This window comes from Mustela putorius, unplaced genomic scaffold (assembly GCF_011764305.1).
Source record: "Mustela putorius furo isolate JIRA1106 unplaced genomic scaffold, ASM1176430v1.1 tig00003932_pilon_pilon_pilon:0A:0A, whole genome shotgun sequence".
Lineage (NCBI taxonomy): Eukaryota > Metazoa > Chordata > Mammalia > Carnivora > Mustelidae > Mustela > Mustela putorius.
Window position 1 is genome coordinate 6,405,439 of NW_025422077.1, and position 24,769 is coordinate 6,430,207.

At 44.0% G+C, this 24,769-nt stretch overlaps 1 protein-coding gene across 4 annotated transcripts in view; it reads left to right on the forward strand.

The window, feature by feature from the left end:
* The window catches only part of WWC2 (WW and C2 domain containing 2), a 203,580-nt gene that overhangs the window by 140,780 nt on the left and 38,031 nt on the right, over positions 1 to 24,769 (forward strand). For all 4 annotated transcript variants that reach the window (XM_004757690.3, XM_004757691.3, XM_045069441.1 and 1 more), the window contains exons 10-17: positions 2,915 to 3,004; positions 4,053 to 4,672; positions 7,951 to 8,080; positions 8,626 to 8,706; positions 8,804 to 8,890; positions 11,822 to 12,014; positions 13,728 to 13,892; positions 23,882 to 24,009. In XM_004757690.3, coding sequence (XP_004757747.1) covers positions 2,915 to 3,004; positions 4,053 to 4,672; positions 7,951 to 8,080; positions 8,626 to 8,706; positions 8,804 to 8,890; positions 11,822 to 12,014; positions 13,728 to 13,892; positions 23,882 to 24,009 — 1,494 coding nt within the window. The remainder of the gene's footprint in view (positions 1 to 2,914; positions 3,005 to 4,052; positions 4,673 to 7,950; positions 8,081 to 8,625; positions 8,707 to 8,803; positions 8,891 to 11,821; positions 12,015 to 13,727; positions 13,893 to 23,881; positions 24,010 to 24,769) is intronic.

Here is a 24,769-nt window from a genome sequence, read left to right on the forward strand (position 1 = left end):
TCCAAATCCTTACGTTTCCTCTTGGCTCCTCCCCAGCTGCCAGACAGAGCACTTCTGCGTCCTCCCAAATGGGTCCCGTTTGCCATTAGCGTGACGGGCTTCTCTTGATTCCAGGGGTGGCCTCGGGCAAGAGTCTGAGTCAGGGCCACAAGGTGGTCTCCTCGGGGCTGAGCTCACCTGACCCCAGAGGCCCCCAGCCGTGTGTGCCGCCAGCACCGCCCTGCACCCGGGCCAAGCGCTCAAATGGCGGTGACGAAGCCCCCACTATGGGTCATAAAGCACTTCGGGGAGAGGGAGATGCTCACCATGAGGGACCACCAGCAAGCACGAGTCACTCTCAAATTTAAAATATCTGCTGTGTGGGACCTTTTACACATCTCCCGTGTCCTTGCCATACAGCTGTTGAAATTCCAAAACTTCTGTGCTGCAGAACACTGTAGCTGATGAGACCATAACGTTGCTCCGTATTTTCTCAGATTCATATTCTCACAGCTCCGTATTCTCTTGCTTGAGAGCTTTGTCTTCGTGCCAGCATGTCTTAATTGTTTCTTAATTATGTGAATGTTTCTGTCTCTGATTCTGAAAAAATTTTAAAGCAAGTAGGTTGGGGGTATGAGTATCATTTTTTTAATGGAAAAGGCACTTCTTACTTCTATAGATGACATGACATTTTCCCTAGGTGGAACGTTCTGGGTGGTCTTCATCAGGCAGAGACCGGGCAGGTGCTTCTCTCTGGGCACAAGGGCAGAGAGAGGACAGTGTGAAGACGCTGCCCTTGTCTTGTGAAGCGCAGATGAATGGATAGTGTGGGTCAGTAGGACCAGGAGGAAAGGAATCTTCTAGGGGCCGGGTTGAGAAGATCCTTTCTCACCGTGGAGAAGGGCTTGGAGAGACAGGCACGCACCCTCTCAAAGGGACTGATATTAGCAGTTTCTTGTAATCCCTGGTCAGGGGGACGTTGGTGAGGGCAGGATGCTTCCTACAGAGGACACCCGGAATCTGCGGAAGACTTCCGGCTTCCGTGGTTCCATCAGAGATGGGAGTGGGGTGCCCGATCAAAGATAGCCACCCCACTGGAAGGGCTCCTGAGTGCCTTCCTTGTGCTTCTCCCAAGGCAGGTGTTATCTGGAAACACCGACCACCGGCCCTGAGGGTGTGCCAGGAGGGGCTCCAGGCTCTTCAGGCAGCCCCGGCAGAAGAGGGAGAAAGAGCTGGTGCTTTCCAGGAGCTTCAGGTCTGACTGGGGAGCATACCAACAAGAACATGAAGGCAGGCTCAGCAGCTCGAAGCCATAGAGGGCCTTAGCAGTGGGCCTGAGGAGGCCAGAATGGGGACCATCACTTGGGACGAAGCCTTCATTAGTTAGTGCAGTATTCCGTTTTAGAACTTAATTCAAAAGTGTTTCTCCTGTTTCAGAAGACATTGATTTTAGTGGATTTGGGGCCTTTCTCCAGACCTTTACCTTCTAATTCAGTTCATCTCAGTTGTATTAATTTTTTTTTCATGTTGAGTTTTTGTTTATATTTAAGAGATTAAAAAAATAGGGACCGTCTACTCCTTTCCAAAATACACCTTCGAAAGCTGGGAATTAAGAATTTATCATGCTTTGAAGTACTAAACAAAATGACAAGAATTGCTTTTTTTTTTTTATTTTAACATATAATGAAATTGTGTTGGTGACACTTCAAAGGGTAGGTAGGTATAAATAAAATATGGGCATGTTTCCTTACAGCCTAAAACATACATTTCAAAGAGGTTAGAAATTAGGGAAATTTTATTTTTCTCCATATTTTTTATATGCCCACCTTGCAAGGCATGCTGAGGCTTTGAACCAGGAAGGTTTGTTTTGATGTCTGTAGAGCACTTTTACATACCTCACTGCATTTGATCCCTGTAACAGCCTTAGCAGACAGACACAGTAGGGTTTTAATCGCCAATTTGCAGATGAGAAAGCTGGGACCCCTTGACTAAGTGACTCATTTAAGGACACACGATTAGTAGCAGGAGATCCACCAGAAACCACAGTGGTCTTCTTGGTCCTGTTCTGTGGTCCTTGACCGCTCTGGACCTGCTCATTCCAGGGATGTCCAAAGACAGGTGACATAGACTGTACACTTGATACATTTTTAAATGACTTACTCACATACACAGTTCCCCAACACTCCTCAGTTTTTAAAACCTTGGTCAGTTGAATGTGGATGAAATTTCGGGATCATCGGTGCAGACAATGAGATGTGCTATAGGGTAGGAAGGGAAATCACTTTTGTGTCTTTTCCTTGTTGAAACCGTTAAGCCCAAATGAATTCACCCTGGCAATATGGACTAATTTGTTTCTTAATTGCTGAAATTCTCATCAAAGTAAGATTGGAATTTTTGTCACTGAGTATCAGTTGGGAAGAGTCCTTCTCAATTCCAACACTTCAGGACAGTCTTTCATGGTTCTCTGTTACTCCTGTCAAGTATTTTAGTAACTTTAGGCCAAATCCCAGGCCTGTGGAAGGATTCTGTGATCTTTCTTAGTGGTTTGTGATTTTCCTCCTGGCTGTCTTTCCATGCCTCGTGAGAGCACAAGTCTTTGGGTGTTATACACAAACTGAATCACAGAACATGTACTGTATGGTGACTGACATAACATAATTTAAAAAAAACCAAACATTTAAGAAAATTTTAGAATACTAAAATGTTTTAGATTCTCAGAAACATTGATTCGGAATAGATCTCCCTCTTCGCTAAGCGTGGCCATGGACGGTTGGCCCACTTTGCCTCTCGTCGGTGGCTCTGTTTTCTCTCCTGTCCATTCATTTGTGTTTCCCCCTCATGGTACATGATGTTTGTACAATAAGAATCTTTTCCTTCAGTTTCTGTTTTATTGTAGTTACGTGGAAATAAACTCATATCTGTTTCTTTTTTCTAGATTGAAATTGGAAGAGCGAAGGAAAGAGCTCCTACAGAAACTTGAAGAAAGTACTAAATTGACTACTTGTTTGCATTCACAACTTAAAAGGTAAGCCTGCTTGGTTCTTAAGGGAAAGGTTTTTCTTGACTACATTTTCTTGACTACATTCAGGCATGTTTTGGTTCATTCTGGGTTACTTTTCCCTTTATGTTCAACTATTAGAAAGTGAATAAAATTGGGACACCTGGCTGGCTCAGTCAGTTAGGCGTCTGCCTTCAGCTCAGGTCATGGTCCCAGGGTCCCGGGATCGAGTCCCACATTGGGCTCCCTGCTCGATGGGGAGTCTGCTTCTCCCTCTGCCTCTGTGATTTCTCAGTCTTTCTCTCTCTCAAATAAATAAATAAAAAATTTTTTAAAAAGTAAATAAAATAGTTACGCTAATAAAATTAAAACTTGGATGATCAAATTTAAAGTTGCATAGATTTTTTCCCCCCACAAACCCCAAAGTCCTAGGCGGAAGATATTGTGGGAAGAAGATACAGTTTATATATTTTAGCTGTGAAGACGTACTTAGGAAATGACACATTTCTTCAGATCACCCTTTCTTTTAAAAAGGGAGGGGGAAAGAAAGATTTGCCTTAAAATAGTTAGCTTAAAATAGTTCACTCCTTCAGCACGCACACCCCGAGGGAGACAGGGGCCTGTGTGAAGCCTCTCTGTCTTCATCAGCTCGCCTTTGTTCTCTGTTAAGTTTTAAAGCTTTATTCTTTAACCAAAATAATTGCAGTAGCACTCCGTACCATATACACTGTTTTTCCCCTTCCCTATTATTAACTCGCCTGCTTGCTGCAGGCTTTCTGTGGAGGTAGATTTGTCGGTAGGTATTTTACTTTCTTGGCTTTGGTTTTTGCAAAAGGGACTCGGTCTTTAGTCAGAACAGAGTTGCTGTGTAGAGAGCCAGGTTGAAAGTGTTCATGAGTCAGCATGGCAGTAGGTAATATAATAACGGGTTATTTTTCTGTGCCCCCCCCCCCCGTCATTATGCTATTTGGCGCCACTGGGTTCCTTTCTTCTGGGGTGCGGAGGAGGCGGTGGGCATCGTGCTTGGGTTTCTGTGTCATACCAGTTTTCACAGCGAGGGCCCCTCTCCCCTCAGCCTCTCGGCCAGCACCCTGTCCATGTCGTCTGGGAGCAGCCTGGGCTCCCTGGCCTCCAGCCGGGGGTCTCTGAACACCTCCAGCAGGGGCTCGCTCAGCTCCCTGAGTTCCGGAGAGCTCTATTACACCAGTCAAAGCGACCAGACGGACACGGATTACCAGTGCAAACTGGACCTCCTTCTGCAGGAGAAAGGCGGCTACATTCCTTCCGGACCCATCACCACCATCCATGAAAACGAAGTGGTCAAGTCCCCCAGCCAGCCTGGCCAGAGCGGTCCCTGCGGGGCGGTAGCCGCGGCCGCAGGCCACACGCCCCCACGGACTGAGGCTCCCAAGTCTGTGACGTCCCTGTCCTCACGGTCCTCCCTCTCCTCCCTGTCCCCTCCCGGCTCTCCCTTGGTTCTAGAAGGCACGTTCCCCATGTCTGCTCACGATGTCCCTCTCCATCGGTTCACTGCTGACTTTGAAGATTGTGAGTTGAGTGGCCATTTTGCAGACCTCAGCCTCGGCGAAAGTCAGATCTTGCTGGATTCTCATTCAGGAGGAGTGTCCCAGCCTCTCGCGGAGGATAAGGACCTCGGGGAATGTGCCCAGGAGCCGTCCTATGAAGGAACTGCAGGTGAGCAGAGACCTTTGCTTCCGGCTCCTCCCCCTTAATTGTTTTAAGAAGGATGGTGGGAGGGCTGCTTTTTCCATGGAAACAAATTGTGGTTCCTTCCCCTCCACCCGCCACCTCTCTCTCTCTCTCTCTCTCTCTCTCTCTCTCTCGGCTTCATTTGAGAAGGAGTTTTTACTGATATACCTAGACTAGACATTTTTTCTTTATCAAATAAATAGATTTAATCACGAAGTGTCTGTCCTATAGTCCACCGTCCTGTTTGTACGGTGGCAGCTGGCTGGGGACACGTCTTGTGAACACACTTCACACCGCCAAATAGATTCGGGCTCTGAAATCACAAGGCGAAAGAAGAGGGCTTTCTTTTAAAAGTCGGCCTAAAACAGATTAAAACCAAGGCAATTAGCATAGCAGCTAATTAGTATCAGGGTTCAATGTTTAGATTGCTCAGGGAATTCTGTATAAATACAATTTTTGTTTCAGGCTCATCTCTCCCTTTCTTCCCGAAGTGAATTTGGGGGGAGCGGGTTCTGATGTGGTGGTGTTAGGCTGCCATCTGCTGGCCGCTCTGCTAGTTGCAGCCCAGGAAAGTGCCGCCCATCGTGCCCTCGCCGCTGCCTTCGTATGCAGAGACAGAAACGGAGGGCGAGTTTTCATTTTTCGGTTTTTGTTTAGTTTTGTTCTGTTTTGCTTCAATATCTGTTTCCCTTTGCAAGGCGGAAGCTCTCAATATATTAGAGATGGTTGTAAAGAACAGGATGGTACCCTTGTTGGCTGATAAGCACCGTTGTGGCCCGAGGACCGTGGTCTGCCTCGGAGCTAGCCTGAGACGCAGCACGAGCTAAAAGCCCCAGTGCGGGTCCCCAAGAGCCCTGCTCAGATCTGTGCCCATCGCTGTGTCCGTGACACAGAAGAGGCCAGGCCTCTTCAGAAGTACTTTTCTGCTGCTTTGGGAAGCCTCCTTATTTTCTGTCTCTGGTCTGGGGAATTCTAAGTCTTAACTCATTGGCCAGTTTAGATGTTTAAAGGGAGAGACAAGCCCAGCACGTGTGTGTGGTTTCCGATCCTGAAGGCCGAAATCCCGCCTGCCGGTGGCCTGGAGGGCACAGGGGACATCTGTGTGGTTTGGGTGGCACTGCCTGGAAGGGGCCACAGCGGCAAGTGATGTGTCAACGACATCGTTGACATCAGAGAAAATGAGCAGACGGCTTTTCTCAGTGATTCCAGGCGGGAGAAGCCGGCAGTGGGGCCTCCCTTCTGCCTCCAGGAAGGATGCAGTGCGGGGGGGCCGGACTGTGCTTTCCGCCCCTGGAGCCAGCCGCACCTGCATCCTCTGGTTCTAGCGAGCACAAGCACGTTACCCAGGCCCTCCGCTTTGTTGTTTCTCACCTGCAGAGTGGGGATGATAGAGTCCCTGCCTCGCGGGGTACTGGGAGGATGGGTGCCAGAACACAGCGACAGCCTCTAACTGGGCCTGGCACTCAGCATTCTGTTCACGAGTAGTCTGTTCCTGTAATTAGTGCCACCGCATGCGGTTAAACAGGACAGTGCTAAGCCCGGTTCCTACCACAGGCTGCTGACATGAAAGTGCATAAGAAGAGGCAAGAGAAGAAAGTGGCGTGTTTTCTGTGCTTTGGACTTGAAGGCTCTTGAGCATGTCAAAGCCGTTTTCACTCTTTGTGTATTTGGAATGTTCCCCAGCGACCCATTCTCAACACTCAGTCAGTTTGGAGGGGCTGGTCCGTGAAGCCAGCTGCCAGAGAACCGGGAGACCAGCGCAAGAATCGCCCAGGGTCCAGCCCCACCTGGGTCCGTGGGCCTCTTTGCCTGACGCTAGCCTTGCTCCTGTTTCTGGTCTGCTCGGAGAACACAGCATCGCCAAAGCTTCCAGGATGGAGCTCTTACTTTTCAAACACATCTTGTATTAGAAAGCTGCTACCTTAGAAAGCAGTCACCCTAAAGGAAGGATATCTGAGAGCTTTCTTTGGAAAGCATGTCAAGAGCCATGCATGAAAACAGCTAAAAGCATATATTTAACCGTAAAGACTCATCCTCTAGAGGTCAGATCACCAGCACTCAGCCCATTCAGGGGCGTCTGACCTCTGTGTGGGGGTCGGGTGGCCCAGGATCGTGACGCCGCTTGCTCTCCCTCAGCACTCTGGAATCTTCTGCAGGTCAAGCCGACTTCCCTTATGCACATCCCACTCCCCAGCGCCAGTCCCCGCTGGAGGACAGAGACCACGTCGGAATGACTACGAAGTCCTTCCATTCAGTCTCTGTCATGGTCAAAGTCAATTTCAGCCGCTGCGGATATTCCCGGGGGTAATCAATAAATCATGTCATCACCTTCACCCCTCACGAAGGGGGGTGGGCGGAGAGAGGCACTTGATCATCAAGGAGAAAGCATTCCCACTGCCAGAAATAAAAAGGGAAATGCGGCAATCAATCCTGTAATCTGAAGCGTTTAAACTTAAACATCTTAACAAGATGTAAAGTCACGACTCAGGAGGGGGGCGAGATGCATAGCAATCCTGATCCAGGCTCACTCTCCCGCGCGGATGAAAGAGCGCTGCAGGCTCGAGGCTTACTCCATAGGAACGTGGCTTTCAGCGAGCGCTCCCTGCTTACCGCAGGACACAGTGTAGGAATATGAGTTAGAGATAAAAGTTAAGTGGGAGTTGGTGCTGAAGATTCAGTAGCACAAAGTTGTTGTTTTTTTTTTCCCCTGATGGTATTAGCTGGTGAGGAATTCTATAAGTCAAAGACTTTTTTTTTCTTTAGCTTCTGTTAGCATGGTAGCCCGCGAGATGTAGAGGGCTACATCTCTACATGTGTGGAGGGAAGGGGGGGAGCTGAAGAGGCAGAAACCTTTCTTGCCATTGAGTAGCTAGATGCTTTCTGTTCCAGAAATACCTTTTAAGAGTTGAGGGATGCAGCTCGCTCCTTGCCACCGGGCGGATGGTGACTGCAGTGACTCCCTACCAGAGAGAAGCCAGGGACCGACAGCCATGTGTGTCATTTATCGCTTCCCTTCAAGCGTTTCCGGACGGAGAGAAACTGTATTCTTTCTCAAATGATGATCAAAATAACTGGCATCCCAGGGACCTCTGTAACATCGGGATGCCTTGAAGCGGCCACATCTGTCCACTCCGGTAGTGACGTCCTCGATTCCCAGATACAAAGTCTTTGGGATCGCTCCTAACCAAGCCACGTGTGTATTTTTACATTTAGCTTTTCCTAATAATAAATCCTAATTAGCACGCTCGCCCTCCCCTCCCTAGATGTGGAAAAATCATTACCGAAAAGAAGAGCCAGCCACCTGCTCGGGGAGAAGACAGCCTGCGTGTCTGCCGCCGTGTCCGACGAGTCTGTGGCTGGAGACAGCGGCGTCTACGAAGCTTTCGTCAAACAGTAAGGACTCGCAGGAGCGCTTGTGCGTTACACGGTTACCTCCTCCTAGCCGTGCGTGTGCGCTCTAGCCTGGGGGTCCGCTCTGCCGGGGAAGGGCGGTGGGCGTTAAAGAAATGTTGGGCCTGAAAATTCCAGTGTATCGGAAACCTCCCATCTGACCCGCTCGGAGACTGAAAACTCAATTTTAAGGAGAATGTTGGAGTTGTTGGCCACTCCTCATTTGGAACATGAACCTCTTGTGTCTATTAGAAGCCTGGAATGTATCTCGGGGTGTTGGGGGGGACACCCCCCTTCCCAGGGAGGCTCAGGAAAGTCAGGCATCAGGAAGTCTTTGCCCGAATGGCTCACAGGCAGACTCCTCTTGAAAAGATCAAGAAGGATCTAAAAGAGTAATTTTTTCCCTGGGGTCAGGTACCCTGGGGGCTGGAGAAGTGCTGTTAATTCAGATTTTCATTCAGAATCAGCAAGTGGCAAACAGTAACCGAGACAGTCAATACCCATGTTCATAAACGGTTCACCTGCGCCCCCTGTTGCCCTGTCCCTAGGCCTAGTGAAGCTGAAGATGTTCCCTACAGTGATGGGGATGTCACCATCGTGGAGACGGCCCAGGTGCAGATCGGCCTCAGGTAAGGGAAGGCCCGTGGAGGAGGGCGGTTCTCGAATCCGGTGCAGGGACAACTGGCCTGCGCCCTTTCCTGCTTTCATCCGCTTCTCTTCTGACAGATACGACGCCAAAAGGTCAAGCTTCATGGTGATTTTAGCACAGCTCCGAAATCTTCACGCCTTCTTGATACCTCATACTTCAAAAGTGTAAGTAAAATCAAAGACCAAATTGAAGAGCTGCGTATTGTTTGCGCGTGATAAATTGTACGTCGTGCTGGAGCAGTTCGCCCAGATGAACGTGCGAAAGACATACAGGGCGGACCGAGCCCTCAGTCCGCAGGGAACAAAACGAAAAGTAAAGGAGAATGTGCGGAAAGCGTACGAGATTTTGATGCTTATCCAATCCGTTCATGGTTAGGCTTAGGAACCAAGAGTTTTTTAAATCTCTCTTTACAACCAGAAACTGTAATATGCTATACTGGGGCCTGAGTCTTTTAATTTTAATTTAATTAAAATGTTTGTTATTGCTTGATTATACCTGCTGTTGGTTTAAAGTAATTTTCTAATCTTTTACATGAAAATACAGTGAACAAATTTCACTTGTCAATACAACTTGGCAAGAGGCCGTATCATGCTACATGTAAGCACGTCATTCCTTAGCATCTAGCATTTGCCTCCCTGTGACAGTAATTCCTTAAAGTTATTTCACTTTAAGTGATGTTATGATGCTACGTAGCCTGTTGCCTGGGGATTCTCTCGTGACATGTGTCTCTAGGATCTCTTGCCACCATTCACACTCTCTGGAGTCTGCCTTTCAGGGGCTCTCTTAAAGGCCCATGGCCAGAGAACCCCAGGAAGAAGCCAGATTTCAACTCAGCACCTCTGACTTCAAATCCAGAATCTCCGAGTAGCTCTGCACTTCACACTTTGCTCAGTCTGCTAGTGTAAGGACTTGGAAATGGGCGCCTGGGTGACTCAGTGGGTTAAAGCCTCTGCCTTCAGCTGGAGTCATGATCTCAGGGTCCTGGGATCGAGTCCCATGTCAGGCTCTCTGCTTGGCGGGGAACCTGCTTCCTCCCCAACCCCCACCTGCCTCTCTGTCTACTTGTGATCTCTGTGTGTCAGATAAACAAATAAAATTTAAAAAAAAAATAAGAAAAGAAAAGGACTTGGAAGTAAGAAAGAGCTGTTGATGGGTGTTTCCCAGGACTCTGGACCCGGCCAGGTGGATGTTCTCCTTGGTGATGAGAATGTATTCCTCAATGAGAAGGACATTGTAAGAGTTGAGTTCTGGATGTTTTCCCTGTGGGTTTACTTTTCAGTTCACATCCGAATACTCCTAAGATTTGTCAGAGAAAAGAAACCGGGTCTAAGTAAAAACAGAGCGAGGTGAGATTGTTCCGGAGACAGTAGAACAGACCGAGTGGCTTCTGTGTATCGGCGGTCATCAAAGCTGCGGGGAGGAGAGTTCCAGGAGGGGGCTGGGCTGCGGGGTCTCCTGAGTTCAAGGTGTGTGGGGGGGGGTGGGGGGGTGGTCCGTGTTAAATAGGGAGACCAGGAGGAGGGAAGGCTTCCTGGGGCGTGTCTGCATCACCCCAGAGAGCCTGCGTACTGGATCTGAGATTAGGAAGGCCAGTCAGTAGTATTCAGGGAAGACTGGCTTGACGATATCATCTGTGAGTTCTCCCGACCAGTAAGTAGGCTGAAATCCTGGGGTGTCGGCAGCCTTTTCATTTCAGTGAGGCATCACCTGGGAGAAGACCACTCCACCAGGGGTCGAACCTACGAACAGGGAGAGCCATCCCACCAGTCGGGAGAAAACCACCGAAGTCCCCAAGAGAACCCGCATCTTCTTTAACCTCATGCTGTTAAGGGCAGGCATCCCCAGAAGTGCCACTGCCGAGCCAATCACAGTCACTCTCACTTTCCTCCTGGGAAGTCAAACAAAGTATCCCTGGGGTAGGGTGACAGCCAGCACAGTTCAGGACCCATGACTGTCCTCAGGCAGTGAGTGCAGCGGGCTCTGATGCACCCAGCTCGCGGGCAGTTACTCATGGACTGGTCTGCGCCTTCCTGAGATGTCTAGGGCCGTGTTCCTAAGCCCCTACATGAAAGCCTTGGCCTGAATAAAGACGCTGCCAAAAGGGAAGTATTGCAAAAGTGGTCCAGGGGTGTTTGGATGCTCCCGCCCCCAATTTCAAATTTTACTTTCTGGTTATTAATTACACCAGGCAGAGCTACCCTCCAGCTGGTGGGCTCCTGCCTCCAGTGTGGAGAGACCCCACCTACAGCAGAATGCAAGGAAGAGCGACTTTCGTCCCCTGCTGCCTCTGGTGGAAACATTTTGGGGTCGCGGAAGTGGTTAGGCCACTGGCACAGAGGGAAACTGAGGTCTGGAGGTGCAGCAAAGGGCTTCCTCCATTCCAGCTCTGCAGCCGCACTTCCCCTCCTGGCTTTCGGGAACAGATTTCTTCTGCCCCATCTCCAGTCTTAACAGCAGCCGAGCAAGGCCCCGCAGTCCCCTCAGGCTGACTTTCCATAGTTGGTTTTTATATTCTGATAATTCCATAATTGTACATATTGCATCATCAATTTTCTATTCTGATATAAAAATACAGAAATAGTAGGACATCCCTCAGGCCTGCCTGTGAATTTACAGTTTTCATAATTGGAGAAAGGTGTCTTTTAGAATAGGAATTAGATCAGCCCAGAATTGGGGTGGGGGGCAGATTTAATGGGCTTTTCTTTCTGGGATTTAAAAGAAAATACCTCGGGCCATTTCTAGGAATTGTGAACCCGTAGGGTAATGTAGTCCAGTCCTGGGAAATGATCACCAGCACCCCTGTTTAACTCTCGGGGGTGAAGATTCTTGGGGACAGAATTGGCTTTGCATGATCCCATCTTCCCGGACTCAGAGAACTTTACTTCGGAATTGGCTGTCCTGGGCAGGTGGGATGTCACATTCATCCGCCCCATGGATTTTGTCTTTGCTGCAGCCCTGGACTGAGTGGCAGGCACGGGGCACCGTGGGCTCGGGTGGGCGGAGGACGGAGCCTTCTCTCTGCTGCTGGGCGCGGTCGGACCGGCTCCGGTGTCGTCCAAGGTCCAATGAAATCCTTTGACTCTTGCTCTTTGCAGCTACTTCAGGGTTGCTTTGCTGCCCTCCTCAGCGGACGTCAGCTGTCTGTTTCGCACAAAGGTCCATCCGGCCACAGAATGCATCTTATTCAACGACGTGTTCAGAGTGGCGATTTCCCAAACAGCCTTACAGCAGAAGACGCTGAGAGTAGACCTTTGCTCTGTTAGCAGACACTGGAGTGAAGAATGCCTGGTAGGTCATTTCCCAGGCCCCATCCCCACAGAAGGCCCGGGCTGGGGTGTATTTGGAGAAGAGCTCTCTAGACGCCTGTGCGCTGGCTCTGACACCCCACAGATCCGCCCAGGACCTCGGGCACAGCAGCAATGCTCTCATTTTTTTATTTGAAGCGGGGATTGTTGGTTTTCATTCTCTTATTCAAGACCTCTCAGTTCTGCTTATTAATTGTGATTTTCTGTAAAATCTGTCTCCCGCTCTGCCCGGTGACCTCTGCCATGATGATCACTCTGAAGCACGCTCACTACTCCCAACATGAGTCTTGTGCTGGGCGGTTTGTGCATATCATCTAATCCTCATGACAGTCTCAGGGAAGAGGTACGAGTACCTCTTTTTTTTTTTTTCAGAAGAGGTGGTAAGTCTAGGGTCCCACAGCTGGTGAACAATGGAGCCGGAGAGCAAAAAGACATTCCACACGTGATTCACTGTTGTAAATTTAAATTAAGCAGGAGACTGAGTGTCCGGTCCCTTTATTATATTCTCTCTAGCCCTGGTATCATAGCTTCTAGGAAGACTTAAATGTTGCTTTTTAGAGAAATCACCTATAACTAATGGTGAGTTTAACACGCCCTTGTACGTAGCAGCCAGAAAACCATTACACACCGGAAAAGGTACATAGGATGGTCAAATGCAGGGAGCGAGGGGCTGCCCGTGTGTCCAAACAGTAACATGGGTTTCGGGTTGAACTTTTCTCTGCAGAACAGTCAGAAACACAAAAACACGCTTCGTGCTGAACAAAGTTCCTAAGGGTGATAAATTTCTTATTAGTATTTCCTTTTCTTGGTACGAAAAAAAAATATTTGATAATATTACGTGGCAGTAAAAAGAGAAACAAAGATAACAGACTCATTAGGCTAGCAGATTGCTACAGTAGATATGTGTGTCAGAAGCTCCTTAAAGTTAGTGAATATGTTAATTAATAGCCTTAAAAAATGGTACCATTTAATTAGATTCTGGCTCATATATGTCATTTGCTCGAATGTGAAAACTTTTCTTGACATTCTGCATATCCGAAGAAAAAATTTGCTATCTGGTCTCTCATTTAAGAGCCACCGTAAGATTTTGGTTTTGTTTTGTTTTAAGATTTTATTTATTTATTTGAGAGAGAGGTAGAAATAGTGACAGAGAGCATGAGTGGGGAGGAGAGGGAGAAGCAGGTTCCCCTGAGCAGGGAGCCTGGCATGGGCTCGACCCCGGGACCCTGGGATCATGACCTGAGCCCAAGGCAGACGCTTAAACAACTGAACCACCCAGGTGCCCCTGGTTTTTGATTTTTATATTGGATAATGGGTTTTTGTGAGTAATAATCAAATGACTCTTACAGCATATTGTGAGAGCTATTATGATTTATGCTTAGTTGTTTATTTTTTAATTTATTTTTTGACTTTTCTTTAAAAAATACAAAAAGTTGCGTCCTTAAGTCATTAGGTCTTAGCAAAACAGTATCTTACAAAATAATCCTGGGGTTAGCTTCTAGATTGGGGTTATATCTTACTTAGTCACACCTTCAGGTTAAAAAAAAAATTTACCAATTCTTTATATCCTGACAACTGTATTTTTTAAACCCTGAAACGGGCTAGCCCAATAATCTTAATTACATGAGAGGAAGTAAATATGAATTTAAACATATTTTCTCTTCTTTTCTCCACCCACCCCTTTCGTTTCACGCAGGCTGGAACTCAGATCAGTCTGGCTGATTTACCATTTTCCAGCGAGATTTTCACTCTGTGGTATAACCTGCTTCCTTCCAAGCAAATGTCTTGCAAAAAGAATGACGAAGGAAACGAGGACTCTGTATTCCAAACGACGCAGTCGCTAATAGATGCGATAGACTTGGTGAGTCCAACCTGGAGTCCAGAGGCGTGACTGAAGGAGATAATGTGGAGCGTGGGTGCCGCGGTACCGGCCTGTTCCCAGTCCCCTTCACCAGCCTTCCTCCCCCGGCTCACCCCTTCTTCGCAGCTTCCCAAAAACTCGAAACAGGAAAGAAAGATAATTTCCAGCTTCGTTTCAGGTATAGCTTATAAAAGAACCGCTCGTCTCTGCTCACACTCCCTTCCATCAGAATAAACTGATGCGGAGTCATAGCGGTGTTAGGTGACCCTGGAAAACCTTTCGCTTTAAATTTATACTTTTATTTATTTATTTATTATTTTTTTAAAAGATTTTATTTATTTATTTGACAGAGAGACAGAGATCACAAGCAGGCAGAGGGGCAGGCGGAGAGAGGGGTGGGGGAAGCAGGCTCCCTGCTGAGCAGATTGCCCGATGCAGGGCTCGATCCAGGATCCCGAGACCACGACCCGAGCTGAAGGCAGATGCTTAACCCACTGAGCCACTCAGGTGTCCCTAAATTTATACTTTTATATGTTGTGCTCGGGTTATACATTTGGAACTCGGATCGTTTGCAGCCGTAAAATGACTAAGGCTAAAGATTAGTCTTAGTCACTATTTGTTACATCAGTAAAGTGATAAATATTTTCTGTTGAGTTTGTTATAAACCAACAGGTCATCCACATTCAGCACTTCTAAAAATTTACAGAGGGGGCATTCTGGGAAGCCATTCATCACTGACTTGGCGTCTGTGAACGTCGTTACCAAGTTCAAGTGCATATTCCGGTATCTCTGAGGAAAGAGTTTACTGAGCAGAAGTCAGATAATCACTGATCATCTCTTGGGTGCAAGGAACAACAGTGGACGTTGTGGTGGGTGGTGAAAGGGATGCAAGAGTGTGGGTCAAGCTTGTGTCACACGCCCCGGTTTGTGGTCGACGCTAGGGGAGGTGCACGGGATGATGAAATCAGACTTGGACCTTGGAGAGCGCCGATGGGATGGTCCCAGTGTGGGTAAATTGTTTAACAGCTTGATATAGTGTAATTCACATACCATGTGGTTCCTCCATGGGAAACGTACAGTTCACCCGTTCGAACCACACCGTTCAGTGGTTTTTAGTGTATTCACAGAGCTGGGTCACCGTCACCACGACGTAGTCTTCCAACATTGTCACCATCCCAGAAAGGTTCCCTCTACTCATGAGCAGTGGCTCCCCATCCTCGCTAAGGCCTTTTCCCCGAGGCAACCACTCATCCTCCTGCCTCTGTAAATTTGCTTACCATGGACATTTCATGTACATGGACTAATACTTCTTCGACTTAGCGTTGCGTTTTCAGAGTACCTCCGTACGCTAGCGTGTATTCATACCCCATTCCCTTATCGTTCCGAAGAATGCTCTATTATGTGGGTGTACTAGTTTATCTGTTCATCAGTACATGGGCATTTGGGCTGTTTCCACTTTTGACTATTAATACCCCTGCTGTGAACATCTGTACAAGGGTTTGTTAGGACATACGTTTTCATTCCTTTTTGGCGTCCATACCTAGGGGTGGACCTGCTGGGTCATAGCTCTGTGTTTTAACGTCTTGAGGAGCTGACAAGCTGTCCTCCCCAGTGGGGGCACCGTTTCCAGCCTTACTATGTGCGCGGACTCCTGCCAGCCCAGCTTTGCCACACGTTATTACTTGTCTTTCTGATTTTGGCCAGGCGGTGTGAGGCGCTTTTGTGGTTTTGATGTATAGTTCCCTAATGACTCCTGATCCTGAGCACATTTTCATGGACTTATGGGCCATTGGTATATATATATTTTTAATTTTTTTTAATTTATTTATTTTCTTCAGCATAACAGTATTCACTGTTTTTGCACCACACCCAGTGCTCCATGCAATCCGTGCCCTCCCTAATACCCACCACCTGGTTCCCCCAACCTCCTACCCCCCGCCCCTTCAAAACCCTCAGATTGTTTTTCAGAGTCCACAGTCTCTCATCGTTCACCTCCCCTTCCAGTTCTCATGGTTCAACTCCCTTCTCCTCTCATTGGTATATTTTTAATTTTTTTTGAGAGCTGCCTAGTTGGATCCTTTGTGTTTTAGATGACTTCATCTTTTTACTATTTCACTTGATTATTATCTCTTTATTTATTATTTTATTATTAAGTTATAAAAGTTCCTCATATATTCTTGATACTAGTCCCTTATCCAATAAATAACTTGCAGATATTTTCTCTCATTCAGTGGGTTTCTTTTCACTTTCCTGGTGGTTTTGTTTGCAATACAAAATTGTAAATTTTGATCAAAGTCCAGATTGCCTGTTGTTATTTTTTTTTCTTGCATTGCTTGTGCTATGGGTGTCCTGTCTAGGAAGACTTTGCCTAGCCAAACATCATAAAGATTTAGTCCTGTGTTTTCTTCTGAGAGTTTGAAAGTTCCATGTTATTTTTAGGTCTCTGATCCTTTTGAGTTTTTCTTTCTGTGTGATATGAGGAGTAGGTCCAATTCCATTTTCTTGTAGGTGGGTATGCAGTTCCTCGCAGTACCGCTTAATTAAAAACACTAATCTTTCCCTACTTGGTACCCTTGCTGAAAGGCACGTTATTGCAAATATGATCCTTTATACTTCTGAACTCTAAATTCTGTTCTGTTAATCTGTATGTCTGTAGTTGTGCCCACATCACAGTATCGCAATGACTGTAGCTTTGTAGTTCTTTTGAAATAGGAACATATGAGTCATCCAGTTTTGTTTTTCTTTTTATGTAGATTGCTCTGAGCCTGTAGATCAATTTTGAGGGTATTGTCATCTTATCAGTTTTAAGTCTTCTGATCATGAATACGGGATATCTTCCCATTTATTTGGGTCTTCATTAACTTCTTTCAAAAAATGTTTTGCCCTCTTCAGGGCCCAAAATCTTACATCTTTGGTTAACTTTATTCTTTTTGATGTTATTGTAAATAGAACTGTTTTCTTAATTTCATTTTCAGATTATTCATTGCACAATTGATTTTGACTACTTGTCTTGCATCTTGCAACCTCGCTGACTAGGTTTATTAGGTCAAATAGTTTTTTTGTGGATTCCCTAGGATTTCCTATAGGTAAGATTCTATCTTCTGCAAATAGAGTTGGTTTTACTTCTTTTTTTCCAGTTGCCTTTTATTTTGTTTTCTTGCCCCTTCGCCCTGGCTAGAACTTCCATTTTGATATCGCAGGAAGTGGTGAGAACAGACATCCTTGTCATGGATGTGATCTAAAGGGGAAATTTTCAGTTTTTCACTGTTACGTATGATTTCTGCTGTGGTTTGTTGTAACTGCCCTTCATCGAATGGAGGGAAATCCGTTTCCGAGTTTGTTGAGTGTTTTATTGTAAAAGCTGTGGATTTAACTGGTCTTTTCTGGCTCTTTTGAGATGACATGTGGTTTTTATCCTTTATTCTGTTCATATGGTTTATTGATTTTCAGATGTCAAACCAACATCGCATTCCCAGGATAAATCCCACTTGGTCATAGTGTATAATCCTTTTTATGTTATTAATTTAGTTTCCTCGTATTTTGTTGAGGTTTTTTTTTTCCCCTGTATTCATAGTTTTCTCCTGATGTCTTTGGTTTCAACATCAGAGTAATTTTGGCCTCAGGGAATGAGTTTAGGAAGTATTCCCTCGTAAACGGTCTTTTGGAAGAGTTTGAGAAGAAATGGTATTATTCTTCTTAAAATGTTTGGTAGAACTTGGCAGTGAAACCCTCTGGGTTTGGACTTTGGGAAAGTTTTTGTTTATTAATTCAGTCTCTTACTTATTATAAGTCTACTCAGAACTTTGTTATAATGTCACTTTGAGTAGTTTTGTGTCTTTCTAGAATGTGTTCATTTATCTGGGTTGTCTGACTTGTGGGCAAACAGTTGTTTGTAGTAACCCTTATAATTCATTTTTTTACTGTGGATTTGACAGTGCTATTCCCTCTTTGTCTCCTACTTTCAGTAATTTGAACTTTTTCTCTATTTTTCTTGGTTAATTTAGCTAAAAGTTTTTACTTTTTTGAATCTTTTCGAAAAATCACCTTTTGGCTCCACTGATCTCTAATATTTCTCTATCTGCTATTTCATAAATTTCTACTCTGTCATTATCATTATTAGAGAGGGGCAGGGAAGAGGGGCAGAGGGAGAGGGAAAGAGAAAATCTTAGCAGGCTGCAGGCTCAGTTGGAGCCCGACACGGGACTCCATCTGACAATCCTGTTTTTTGTTGTTGTTGTTTTTTTTAGAGAGAGAGAGAGTAGTCTTTATTATTTCCTTCTTTCTGATTACTTTAGGTTTGCTCTTGTTCCATTTCCTAAGGTAGAAGTTTAGGTTATAGATTTGAGATCTTTCTTCTGCTTTGACACAGGCACTCCTGGCTATAAATCTCTTGCTGAGTGCTGTTGGAGGGAGCAGTGTCTTACCAACTCTGATATGTCTTCATTTTCACTCATCTCTATGTGTTTTCTGATTTTTCCTCATGACTTCTTTGACTCATTGGTTATTTAAGAATGTGTGAATTTCCACATCTTTGTTACTTCTTATGATTTCCTTGTATTATTGATTTTTTATGTCATTACAGTGTGGTCATAGAACATACTTTGTAGGATTTCAGTCCTTCTAAGTTTCCTGAAGCTTGTTTCATGGCCTCGCATATGCTCCCATTCCTGGAGAATGTTCTATGTGCCCCTGGGAAAGTGTGTGCTCTGCTTTTACTGGATGAGTATTCTACTGGTGTTTCTTAGGTTCACAGTGTTGTCATCTTATTCTAATCTCACTTTAACTCGTTTCTTTTGTAGAGAGGAGTGATGGAGAGATTTTAACAAAGTGTACAAAGGTCGTGTGAATGTGAATTTTCCAGGGAATTTCCACAAAGCCAACACACCTGTGTAGCTACCACCCAGGGTATAGTCCATTCCCAGGACCCCCAGAATCCTCCCTTGTGCCCCATTTAGTCATTACCACTCTCCCCTAAAGATCATCTCCATCCTGATTTCTGTCTTTGAACTTGATAAAATGGAATCATACAGTGCATGTTCTTTGGTGTCTGGCACCTCCTGTTCAGCAATATGTTTGTGCATCTCACCTGTGTTTTTGTGTAATTGTAGCTCATTCATGCTCTGCGCTGCGTGAGAGGTCATCGTATAATTATATCACTTTCTTTATCCATTCTGCTGTCGATGGACATTTGAGTTTCTGATTCGGAGGCTGTTATGAGTGGTGTTGCTATTAGCATCTCCTACATGTCTTTATTTATCTTCTTTATTTTAGCTGTTGTGATAGATAGATAGATAGTACTCTCCTGTTTTGTGCGTTCCCCTGTTATAATGTTTAATGGCCAGATGGATGTCATCTTTTGTGAAATGTCTGTTCAAGATTTTTTTTGTTTTTTTTTTCTATTGTATTCTCTTTTTAAAAATAGGTTGATAGCAGTTCTTAATTTTAGACTTGAGTGTTTCGTCTAATAGGTTTTGGTTTTTTCCAAATATCTTTTATTACTTTGTGGCTTGCCTTTTCATTTTCTTAATGTTGCCTCTTGGTCAATGGAAGAAGGACTCAGGCTTAACGTAGTCTTACCAATCAGTTTTTCCCTGGATGCTCAGTACTTTCCTTTGCTATTTAAGAACTATTCACCACCCCAGGATCATGAAGATGGTTTATTGCATTGTCTTATAAAAGCTTTATTGCCTTACCGTTCACATTTAGATCTAAATTCAACTGAAATTACTTTTTGTATAAGGTGTGAGGTAGGGGTCAAGATTCCTTTTTACCCACATCATAGCTGATTGACCCAGCATCATTTGTAGAAAAATTTTCTTTCGCAGCTGCATGACAGTGTCATCTTTGTCGTAAGTCCAGTGACCTGAACATGGGGGAGTCTGTTCATGGGTATCCTGTTCTATTCTGTTGGCCTAGTTGTCTACCTCTGTGGAAAATACTATACTTTTTTCAGAGTGAGACCTTGCAATTATTCATCATTTAGAATGATTTTTGAGGCTATTTATAGATAATTGCTCTCAGATTAAAGAAGTTTTTTACTCTTTCTAGTTTGCTGAGGCTTTCTGTTATGCATGGATATTGAATTTTATCAAACATTTTTACCGTTTACTTCTTAAATTGATTACATGATTGATCTCTTTTATTCTCTTAATGTGGTGAATTATACATTGATTGACTTGACTTTTGAATGTTAAACCACCCTTGGATTCCTAGGATAGGACAGACTTCATTGTGGTGTATATGTTTTTATATACATTGCTGGATTAGATTTCTTGATTTTGTGTTTGAGTTTTCTTTACGTTCATGAGGGAAATTAATCTTTAGTTTTCTTTTTTTGTAATGTCATTTTTTGATATCGAGGTTTTACAGGCTTCATAATATAAGTTAGAAAGCATTCCTTTTTTACTTTCCACAGAAGGTTTTTGTGAGATGGGTGTCATATCTTCCTTAAATATTCAAAAGAATTCCCAAGAAAATTCACCAGCCCAGCCTGTAATTTTCTTTTAAGAAGGAACCTTTATCAACTAAGGCTCTGCAAAGGAAGTAAGCACTATAAAAAATGTTTTCAATGACTACTTTCTTATTTGTCCCAAGGATGACACGTAATTTATGGCAATCTAGGTGGTGGTTTTTTGTTTTTTTGTTTTGTTTTTGTTTTTTTTGCTTTAATATAATGGATACTAGAGGTCATTAGGCTTAATTCTCACAGAATCCCAGTTGAAAAGGGCTGGTGAAATGTTTTTTAATTACAGATTCAATTTCTTTATTACATATAGGACTATTCCAGGTTTCTGTACTTAACATTCATTTTAGTAAAAGTAGTATTTTCTATAGGATTTGTCTGTTTTATCTATATTACCAAAAATTTGGCGAAGTTATTCGTGATACCTTCTTATTTTTATATATGCTGGGACTTTGCTGTGTTCTCTGTTTTGTTTCTGACATGGGTAATTCTTACCATTTCTGTTCTTTCTCCCTCTTGCCAGGAACTTGTCAGGTGTTTTATTTTATTCAAAGAAACAACGTTTGGCCTCATTGATTTTTTTTTTTCCGATTTATGTATGTGTTTTCTGTTTTGTTAATTCTGCTCTTTTATTATTTCCTTGCTTCTACTTTCTTTAGGTGTAATGTGCTATATTTTTTTCTTCTTGAGTTAGATCACTGCTTAGCAAGCTTCTTTACCCATATATGCATTTAGGGCTAAAAAATTCTTTTTGAGCATAGCTTTGGCTGTTTTTCACAAGTTTGATAATATGAGATTATGAAAATATGCTACCATTCCTGAATTTTAAATAGTTTATAATTTCCATTGTAATTTCTTTTTTGGTCTGTGAGGTTTTTTTAGAAGTATGTTTACTTAATTCCCAAACAGTGGGGTTTTCTAGTTATCTCTTTATTATTGGTTTCTAGCTGTATTTCACTGTTTTCAGGGACTAGAGTATATACTCTTCAATCATACAGAATATTAATCCTGCTTTATGGCTTAGAATGTGGTCAATTTTGGTAAAAGTTCTGTGTGTTGTTGAAAGGCATGCATTCTGCAGGTCAAGTTTGCTCATTTTGTCCTTCAAATCTTCCACATTTACTGGTTTTTCAGTTCTCTTATTTTACGGGTTATGGAGAGATATATTAAAATCTCCCAACTTATGATTATAGACATCTGTTTCTCCTTTTAGTTTGTTAGTCTTTGCTTTCTGACTTTTGGGTCTATAGTCTTAGATAAATATAAATTTAGCATTTTGTTGTAGCTTTCTGTTCAACTGGCCCTTTTGTTGTTATAAAATGTCCCTCTTTATTTGCTCTAATTTTTAAAAATCTGTCTGGTGTTCATAAAGCTATCTCAGCCCCTTTTTTTGGTTAGTGTTTTCATGGTTCTATCTTTTTCCATCCTTTTACTTTCAACACTTCTGAATTCTTTGATTTAAAGTGTTTCACTTGTAAGCAGTATAGAGTTGGTTTTGGTTTATTGTCCAGTCTTAAAATCTTTACCATTTAATGGAAATACTTAGTTCATTTACATTTAATGCTATTAGTGATATATTTGGGTTTGACCCTATTTTCTTGTTTGTTTTCTTTCAGTGCTATCTTTGTTCCTTGTTTTCCTTCTTTTGGATTAGTCAATTATTTTTACATTTCATTTTCCTCATTTTTACATTTCTTTGTTCTTCATTTTCCTTCTTTTGGATTAGTCATTTATTTTTTACATTTCATTTTCCTTCCTACTAGATCATTAGTAATACAGTCTTTTATTATTTGCTGTATCCCTAGTGATTACAGCATGTATCCTGGCATTATTAGAAGCTACCTTAAATTAATGCTTTTACTTTTTCCCACGCAGTATAAGAGTTTTAAAAGTCTTTATATTTATTCCCTTTCCTCCTTCCATGAAATTATTGGTCATGTATTTTAGGTACGTATATTTTAAATCCTACAAGGTATTATTGTTTTATTGACAGTCGATACTCTTTTAGATTTCCCCACATCTTTACCCTTCGTAGTGTATTTCATTTCTTTCAGCATTAGTGTGCTTCCATTTGGGCATTTTCGTTCCACCTGAAGAACTCCCTCTGGTATTTCTTCCAGTGAAGATCTGTCAGTGTCTTCCTTTCCACTTGTGAAGGACTTTATTTCTGCATATTCAGAAGTGTAGGTGGGCAGTTAATTCTCTGAACACATCGAAGATACCATTTTGTTGTCATCTGGTGTCCATTGGTTCTGTTGAGCTGCGGAGAACAGCTGATCCTTCAAAAGTGATGCATCTTTTTTTCCACTGTTCTCAAGATTTTTCTCTCTTTCTTTGGTTTTCAGCAATTTCACTCAGATGTGCTAATGTGGTGTCCTTTCTGTATACACTAGTGAAATTCTTCATCATGTCATCAGTTTTTGTGAATGTACTGATTGTAAAAACGTAAATTCCTTCTCTGAATACCTGCAGTATATGGATCACCTGTAGACCTGCCTCTTCTGTCTCATCTGTTGCTGTTCTTGGCCTTCAGTCATTCATTGGGTCCTGTTTCCAGTGGATGCTGGATATTATGTATGAAGAATGGTAGAGGCTCTGGATGATACCTTGCTTTGGAGAGGATTTAATGTTCTTCCAGAAGGCAGATTACAGATCACCTGGATCACTTGGAGGACCTGGGTTCCAGTTTTCCTCTCCCCAGGGAAAAAAACACCTGAGACCATAAAGAAACTGAAGCATCTGCTTCCTGTTTTAGCCTCCTCACAGCTGGGTTTTATTTGGTTTCTCACCACTTGCTTTCACATATGCCACTTAGGAATGGCAAATAGCACATCAAGAATATTGTACAGAAGACTGGACTCACTACTGGTTCCTCTCTCTGGCCTATTGCGCACTGCCCGCCATGGTGGTTCAGCTCGGTTTTCATCTTTGCATCCTATCGATACTGCCAGTCTTTTGAACAGCCACAAGTTTAGCCTGTATGCCCCACCGCTAGAGCTGACGCATGTCCCCAAGGGAGAAGAGTGGCAATGACATCACTTCACCTCTTTGCACTTCTCTCCTCCCTGGGATCTTGGCCTCTAGTCCTGATTGCCTATGATATTCTTCCATTGCTTTAAATCAGCCAGAGGGGGGCGCCTGGGTGGCTCAGTGGGTTAAAGCCTCTGCTTTCAGCTCAGGTCATGATCCCAGGGTCCTGGGATCGAGCCCTGCATCTGGCTCTCTTGCTCAGCGGGGAGCCTGCTTCTACCTCTCTCTCTGCCTGCTTCTGTGCCTACTTGTGATCTCTGTCTGTCAGATAAATAAATAAAATCTTTAAAAAATAAAAAATAAAACAGCCGGAGGTTTGTTTATATGTTGCTTTTTATTTTATTTTATTCAGCTTTCATATTTGTTCTCAGCAGGAGGATTAGGTCCTGTACTACCTTCTTTTTCACCACTGGAAGCTTACGTCCCCACCTGATGAGTTTTTAAATCATTTCTCACAGTAGATCATGTTCATTGCCATATGCTTTCTACTCCCCAGGATGCCGTGTCCACCTTACTTGCAAGAACATCAGCCGAGCTCCTGGCTGTGGAACGGCAGTTAGCACGGGAAGAAGAAGAAGAAGAACCAGGGCAGGAAGAAGAGCAACGAGGTCCAGATGGAGACTGGTAAACGCAGTTGTTTCCTTTTGCTCTCCGGGAACTCAAAGAGGATGTGTTTCGTTTCTTTTAAGAAACTTTCAGGGGGCTTTCGTGGGTTCCGATCTTGCCCTGGAATTTTGGAAAGCGGCACCATGGCAGGGAGCCGCCACTGAAGGAAAGACCCTCTTCAGTCATTAGAGAGTCAAAGAGGCCAACAGTGACACTGGGGATGGTGTCAGAGTGAACAGAGGAAAGAGGTTCTTTGTTCCTGACTCCTTAAGTTCTGACACTCTTTCCAGAGCTGTTTTAAATCTTAAGTCTAAAAAGACCTGTTTCAAAAGATGTGGTAGTGTATTTTCCACTCATACATAAATTTTAAAACTTACTTTCTTTTTCCTTAAGCTACCAGAAGTACCATTGTAGCGTTTAGGTTTGGGCAAGTCAGAGCACACATCCTAGAAAACCGCTTCAGAGTGATCACTCCCTATTTGTTTCCATGTCCATCTTCTTTTCCTGCTCCCTCCTCATTCTCTGCACCACCACTCCTTAAAAAGCATATGTTACTATAGTTTTTGTCTCGATTCACATACATATACAGACCTGTTGTGAGCAAGATGGTGGAGAAGAGGGAGACCTAGATTTCATCCGGTCCCAGGCATTCGGCTGGATAGTTCAAGCCATTCTGAACACCTAGAAACTCAACAGGAGATCGAAGAAAAGAAGAGCAGCAGTTCTATGAGCAGGAAAAGCAACCACTTTCTGGAAGGTCGGACGTGTGGAGAAGTGA